Source organism: Austrofundulus limnaeus, unplaced genomic scaffold (assembly GCF_001266775.1).
Source record: "Austrofundulus limnaeus strain Quisiro unplaced genomic scaffold, Austrofundulus_limnaeus-1.0 Scaffold892, whole genome shotgun sequence".
Taxonomy (NCBI): domain Eukaryota; kingdom Metazoa; phylum Chordata; class Actinopteri; order Cyprinodontiformes; family Rivulidae; genus Austrofundulus; species Austrofundulus limnaeus.
The window spans coordinates 42,153-49,743 of record NW_013953294.1 but is presented as its reverse complement, the minus strand read 5'-3'; the positions used below and the strand labels follow the sequence as shown (position 1 = coordinate 49,743).

The window sequence follows — 7,591 nt, the reverse complement described above, 5'->3', positions numbered from 1 at the left end:
ACCCGAACCAAAGAACCAGACTGAAGAACCAGAACAAAGAACCAGACTGAAGAACCAGAACTAGGACCCGAACCAAAGAACCAGACTGAAGAACCAGAACCAGGACCCAAACCAAAGAACCAGATTGAAGAACCAGAACTAGGACCCGAACCAAAGAACCAGACTGAAGAACCAGAACCAGGACCCGAACCAAAGAACCAGATTGAAGAACCAGAACATATAACCAGACTGATGAATCAGACTAAAGAACCAGGACCAGAACCAGAACCAGGACCCGAACCAAAGAACCAAACTGAAGAACTAGACCAAAGAACCAGACTGAAGAACCAGACTAAAGAACCAGATTGAAGAACCAGAACATATAACCCGACTGATGAACCAGACTAAAGAACCAGGACCAGAACCAGAACCAGGACCCGAACCAAAGAACCAGACTGAAGAACCAGACTAAAGAACCAGGACCAGGACCAAAACCAGGACCCGAACCAAAGAACCAGACTGAAGAACCAGAACCAGAACCAGGACCCGAACCAAAGAACCAGACTGAAGAACCAGAACAAAGAACTAGACTGAAGAACCAGACTAAAGAACCAGGACCAGAACCAGAACCAGGACCCGAACCAAAGAACCAGACTGAAGAACTCCTTCAGAAAAACAGAGACTAAAGGTTACATCTGTTGAGACGGTTCTTTTCTCACAGGATGTTTGAAACATCAAAGGTCAACAAACATCACTAAAACAGGAAGCTGAAGGTCTGAAGAGTCCTCCAGGTTCTCCTTCCTCAGAGTCCTTAAATAACCAGAACCAGAACCATCTGAGTCCATCTTGTCTCCTCGGCTTGTTGTGAACGGACAGAAACATCACGAAGAAGCTAAAACTGAAAGATCTTTATCTGAACACTCAAAGCTTCTCTTCACAAACAGATCATTAAGATGCTAAAAGAACCCAAACCAGCAGGACCTCCTGGGAACCAGTTCTTCATCAAACACCACAGAAAGTCCTCCGAGGACCAGAGACGGACAGGATGATCCTCTGACTGAGAAACCTCTGACTCAGGACCCCAAAGACCAACAAAACTGTCAGGAATCCTGTTAGCAGTAGCTACATTAGCATTAGCAGTAACAGTAGCTACATTAGCATTATAATTAGCATCAGCTACATCAGCATTAGCATTAATGGTAGCTACATTAGCATTAGCAGTAACAGTAGCTATATTAGTATTAGCAGTAACAGTAGCTACATTAGCATTAGCAGTAACGGTAGCTAAATTAGCATTAGCATTAACGGTAGCTACATTAGCATTAGCAGTAGCAGAAGTACGTGAGTAAATAAAAAATAGTTTTTGGCAGATTTGAAGGGATCTTTGTAAATAAAGTAAAAGATTTAAAAAATAAAAGTTACAAAACCTAAACGATCTCAGTGCCGATCTCCTGAAACAGCCGAATGTTTCAACAACAGCTAAAATAACACAAAGTCTGCAGAAGAAGTAAAATATATGCAGAAACATAAAAACTAAACTTTAGGTTCAAGTCAATGAAAAAGATTTGATCAACTGTAAATAAAAAGCTAACATTTCAAAATAAAACACAGCCAACAGCAGGACCACAGGTGGACTTGATGACCCGGTCCACAGAGCGGGACAAAGGTCCAATCACCTCTGCTTTGAACTCAGTTTGTGGGACGTCCAACAGGACCTGAAACCTGAAAACCACCACAAAATAAAGACCAGAATAAAAGAACTGAACCAGGATCTCAGCCCAACACGGTTCAGATAAAACCAGAACCAATAATCCCTGAAAGACCGAGCAGAACCAGAATCACGGATCCCACAGAGACGGAATGAAGGAGAGACAGGTAGCGGGGGGTCATCAGGAACCAGAACCAGAACCAGTTCTCACGTCTCGTTCAGGTCCTCGGTGGATCGGACTCAGGCGGTGCGCCACGGCAGGCGGGAAGCCCGCAGTTCTGCCGCGGCTGAGGAAGAGGAGGAGGAAGAGGATGTTCGGCTGTTTTCTTACCAGTACAGCAGCTTGTTGTTGAGGATCGGCGGCGTTTTGTCCGAGGCGCAGTTAATGCACCACATCGTTGCGGCTGAAGCGGAGCGGGGAGCCGAGACGGAGCCGAGACAGGAGCGGAGGGACAGAGTGTCTCTGCTGCTCTGAGTCTGCATCTCCTCCTCCTCCTCCTCCTCAGCATCACCACCAGCATCAGCAGCAGCAGCAGGGGCGGAGCGAGGAGCGTCAAACACCGGGGGCCTCGGCCCACCAGCAGCCACATTTACAGATTTAAGCTGAGTCAGCAGATAAAATGGTTTAAAGCCAAACCTTCAAACGGATTTAAAGAAACACCTCTCCTCAGATTTTACTGCACAAAGACGAAGCCGTGCTTTTATTTTGAAGAGAACAGATGGTGTTCTTTAGTGTTTTATCACACTTTCTTCCTGTGAGAGGCTTGTGTGTGGAGCTGAGATGACTCAGAATCACAGGTCGGTCTGATACATTCCTCACAAAGATCAGTTTAAATTCATCAAAGCTTCATTTCCAACGAGATTAGAAAAGAAAGCTCTGATTTTAACTGACATGTTTTTATTTTTATATAAAACTTTTATTATTGACACATCAAGATCAGTCCAAACAAATCATGGGTGTCCTCATAACCCTGTCCACTCACAGGTTTATTATAAAAATCACCAAAACAAGTCCATTAAACAACTTAAACTCTGTATAACTCAGTTCTGTTTCCCCTTTCAAAATAAAAGCATTTAATTATTTAATTCTTTTGATAAAGAGATGAAGGTTGAGCAGATGCAGGTTTTTCCACCTGAACATTKATCTGGTTTGTTACAGACGGCAGCATTAAGCTCAGGAGGAACTTTTATTGTTTTATTTTGTAGTTTATGATGACGAGATTTAACCCTTTCAGTTGGAAGAAGGGATAAAACTATGGCATAAATTTTGTGCCAGCAGGAATTGAATTTGAATTGCTCAGAATGAATMTGAATGTGCAGAATCTAAAATATTKTTTTCATGTTTCTCTTTATTATTATTCTATCACTATTCCAAACTTTTTTTGGACTCTATCTCCTTCCGCAATTTTTGTGCTGTTTCTACGATTCATCTATCAAAATGTTATGCTACTTCTTGCCATTCTGGCAATGACTTCTATTATCTTTAATCTTTATACTTTTTTAGTTATTTAAATTTTTACGAAGTTTTTTTCCCATTGACTTTGAATGGGTACACTTTTTGGACGGCTTCTCCTTCCACAATTTTTATGCTACTTAAACCATTCATATAACAAAATGTTCAACTACTTCAGGACATTGCAGCTATGATTTTTGGTCTCTTAAATTTGGTCTCTTGAATATGGATCAGTCAGCAGCAGCATCTGATCAATATGTGATCCATGATGTCATCATGTAAATGTAACATTTTCTACATATAGGTCAAATTAATCACTRCAATAAAATAACTTTGTGTGTTTTTGTCACTTTTACAGTGGATTGCATCAACTCTGTTACACCCAGAAGGGAAACTTCACCAAAGTGAAACATAAATCTGTGGATCTGTGTTTGATTACTCTGCCTGGCTTTCTCAAGGACCAGGATGTGACACAAAAATCTGAATTATGGAACTGAAAGTGAAAGTAGTCAAATTGAACTTTTAATAAACCAAAATACAGTTTCAATTTAGTGAAATTTATTTTCAAACCAATGCGTTCAATTACAAATTCTGCACATTCAGATTCACTTCCTGTTGGCACAAGATTGATTCCATATAAAACAGGACATTCAGTAGTTTTAGTCTCTCAGGACTTTATAAACTCCGTTGATCTGGAACCGTCAGATCAACGGGACTTTCGCTCGTTCTTGTCCCCGTCTTCAGTCTCCTCCTCCGTCCTACAGTCTCAGGACAGTTACCGTGGGCAACTGAGTCAGAAACACAAAAGAGCTTCCCCTGGGTTTCCATGGCAACGGCAGCCCGGGGGGATTACATCGTTTCTGTTTCCTCGCCTCCGTGACAACAATGACCCACACGTCCTTCGTCCCCCCCCCCGTCCTGTCCTCCGTTTGTGTCCGTCCCCTCGTCCCTCACTCATTCAGCTTTAACCTACTTCTTCTTTATGTTTCCCTGCTCATCCCTCCATCTTCATCCCTCCATCTTCATCCCTCCCTCCTCCACAGTGAGTCCTCAGCCTGGGGACAGGCTTCTATAATTCATTTCTTGTCCTCCCTCGTCCTCTCTCTTTCCTTCTGTTTCTGTTCGTCTCTCCAACAGGAAATAATAATTATTAAATTATTTATTTATTTACGAATAAAAACCAAACGTCTCCTCACTGAAACTCCAACAACTTTCTTTCTTTTTTCTTTTAACTTTCATTAATCTGATGGATGACAGAGCTGCACTTTTATTTTGAAGAGTATCGGCACGCAGCCTCCTAACCTTCATTTAGATGAAAACAACTGGGACAGATGTTTGACTTGTCTAATTTAATGAGAATCCTGTCCCTCAGTGTCCCTCAGGTTCAGCACCCTTCATCAGTCAGGCAGACACCACCTGTCAGAGCTTCAGATCAAACTCCAGTTTTTACCTTTTGGTTTTCATGTTTTCAGACCTGAACCTCAGGCTGAATAACTGCTGAGTCATGATTCTGAAATGCAGTGGTGGGCACCAGACCGCTAAAGCGCAAATCCACCAATTGAGGACCTAAATATTTCATTTGCGCTTTAGCGGTCTTACTAATTTTTATAGTTCATAAGCAGATTTGCACTTTCTAAAATTAAAATGCAGTACCACTAATAACTAATTATCTACCAGTCATCATTATGTTGAACAGCAGAAGGTATGACTGTCAATGAATCACAACACATGTGATCTATCCAACAGCACCCCTCCCAGATAAACACACTTATTGTGAAGGTATACATCCTGCTGACTGTTGCTTTGGGTCACGGTTCTGATTTCCCACAATGCTTTGTGTCTGCTTACGTAGCAGGAAAACAATAGCAAAAATAGTTAATGTTTGTAATCCATACTAAAATTTTGTATGTATTGATTTATTTTACTTTACAATCGGAACTCCTTTTTTAAAAATAAAAAGTTTAAACCCTGGAGCTCAATACTTGATGTAATTGGTCGAAGCAATCGGCGACTCGGCGACTCAGAAATGATTTAAAGATGTTATGCTGGTGAAGACTGACATCTAGTGGTCAACTGGAGAAACTACATGGAAAACTTTCATTTCCCGTCACAAATCAAATCCGTCATGTACCCAGAATGCATCGCTTCGGTTTTCCAGTAAACAGTTTTAAAATTACTTTATTGATGCTTCTTTAATGAAAAATCTACAACAAACAAAAGAAAAAGACAAAGAAGCAGCCGAACTAACAATCCTCAACAACTTTTTAAAGAAGCAGCCGAACTAACAATCCTCAACAACTTTTTAATTTTTACACCAGGAGCTAAAAGGTCTGTTTCAGGAAATCACATCCCCAGCAATCGATGGTTGTAGGATTAAGCTGTAAAAGAGTTCATACACCACTAGTTGGCAGTGCTGTGCATATATTGTACATGAATTGTTTACAGTTAGGATTAGTCCTAATTGTTAATAACTATGACTCTTTTAAAGTCTTTTATAAAACAAACAGGTTAAACTTTACAGCTTTCACTTTATTTTCATAAAATAACTGTTCAAGTTTMACTAAAGAAGAAACGTTTGAAGAAGATGATGATGAAGAGTGAGGAAGATGAAGCTAAAGAAAAATATGATTAATTATGAAAACAGCAGCTCGTCCTCTTTATGTCATCTCATGCTGCATTTATTATTTAGCATTAGATTCTCCTGCTCCTCTATTTAATTCTGATTTTATTCATTTTAGATCAAAGGTTTCAACTAGGGGTGCAGGGTACTTATCAATCTGATATCAGGAGATTATGACGTCATACTTATCAGTCTAATATCAGGAGATTATGACGTCATACTTATCGGTCTGATATCAGGGGATTATGACATCATACTTATCGGTCTGATATCAGGAGATTATGACGTCATACTTATCAGTCTGATATCAGGAGATTCTGACATCATTCTTATCGGTCTGATATCAGGAGATTATGACATCATACTTATCAGTCTGGTATCAGGGGATTATGACATCATACTTATCAATCTGATTTCAAGAGATTATGATGTCATACTTATCAGTCTGATATCAGGAGATTATGATGTCATACTTATCAGTCTGATATCAGGAGATTATGACGTCATACTTATCGGTCTGACATCATAACAAACAGAACAGATAATATATGTTCATGTTTGCCAGCGTGGCAGTAAGTGTRCTTATTTATTTTTATCCTTTTTGGTCAAGCCGCTTCTTGTCCTGTTCGACCCGTGCAACGTTCAAGTAGCGTTGGAAAAAATAACTTTTTCAATAGAACAATAATCAGAATACTCCGTGCTGAAAAACAACCAGTCATTTTAATAATTATTAATATAATTTTACCGATTGGTTTTTAAAATAAGTTATCCCTAGTTTAGGGACACGAGGACATGTCTCCAGTCCATCGCAGGGACACAGAGATGAACCTGCCACCCGCCTGTTGAGGAGACCGCTCTAACCGCTGGACTACCGTACCGCCCGGTTCAATCCACAGAGATATTTCAGATTGGCTTCACCCTGAAGATCAGACCATGCAGTGAGCTCCACCTCAGACTCTACAGGTTAAAGGTCAGAGGTCGTGGCTCATCTCTCCAAAAACAACATGAACTCTGAGACTTCAGGACCAGAACCAGATAAAACATTTACCCACAATGCACTGCAGCAAACAGAACCTCAAACATCCAGGAATATTTGACTCTTTTGAACGTGTTTTCATTTTTACACATCAGATATAAATTTGTACCAAAGTCACTTCACTAAACTTTATTAAAGTGCCTATGACATCAAATTTTTATGATAAATATGAATGTATTATTTTAAAAATAACACTGATAAAATATTGTAAAAAAGATTTCCAGCTGCTGAGATGAACAGTTGTTGAGATATTTACATGTTCAGTAACAGGAAGTGATGTCAAGTTGTAACAGGAAGTGATGTCAAAGGGGAATGTCAGCATGTAACCAGAGTGTTGCTGTAAGAATTAACAACACAGACTGTAGAGAAGAATCTGATGTTTCTTTACATTATTTTAATCATCATAGAGGAAAAAGATTCAGATCAAATAATGTTTGAATAAAGTTTTCTTTCACAAAGAGTTCCCCTTTGATGTCACTTCCTGTTTCACTTTAGCTGAGCCAAATTCAAAAGAAAATAAGCCAATTATGTGACATAGCATGTGAAATCATGTCTATTATGCTAAGTTTCTTAAATATACAGTAAATATATTTTTACCTTTTTGTATGTCATGAATATGCCAGAGACAGGCTCTTTAAAACTTAAAGTTGATTTTTATTATTTGAACCTGTTCGGCTCTGTGAGGACTTTGTGGTCTCGTTTTGGTTAAAAAATGTTTTTACAGGAAATATATTTTGGTTCAAACCACAGAGTGAGAAATGGTTCAACTCCAGAAGACACAAAGAAGAACTAAAA

General features: G+C 39.5%; 1 protein-coding gene across 1 annotated transcript in view; it reads right to left on the bottom strand.

Annotated features, from left to right (window-relative positions):
• The window catches only part of LOC106533139 (IQ motif and SEC7 domain-containing protein 2), a gene marked incomplete in the record, with an annotated part of 41,789 nt that extends 39,460 nt beyond the window's left edge, over positions 1 to 2,329 (bottom strand). Inside the window, 1 exon segment of the mRNA XM_014029380.1 lies at positions 2,019 to 2,329. Coding sequence (XP_013884834.1) covers positions 2,019 to 2,170 — 152 coding nt within the window.
• Between the last annotated feature and the right edge of the window lie 5,262 nt (positions 2,330 to 7,591).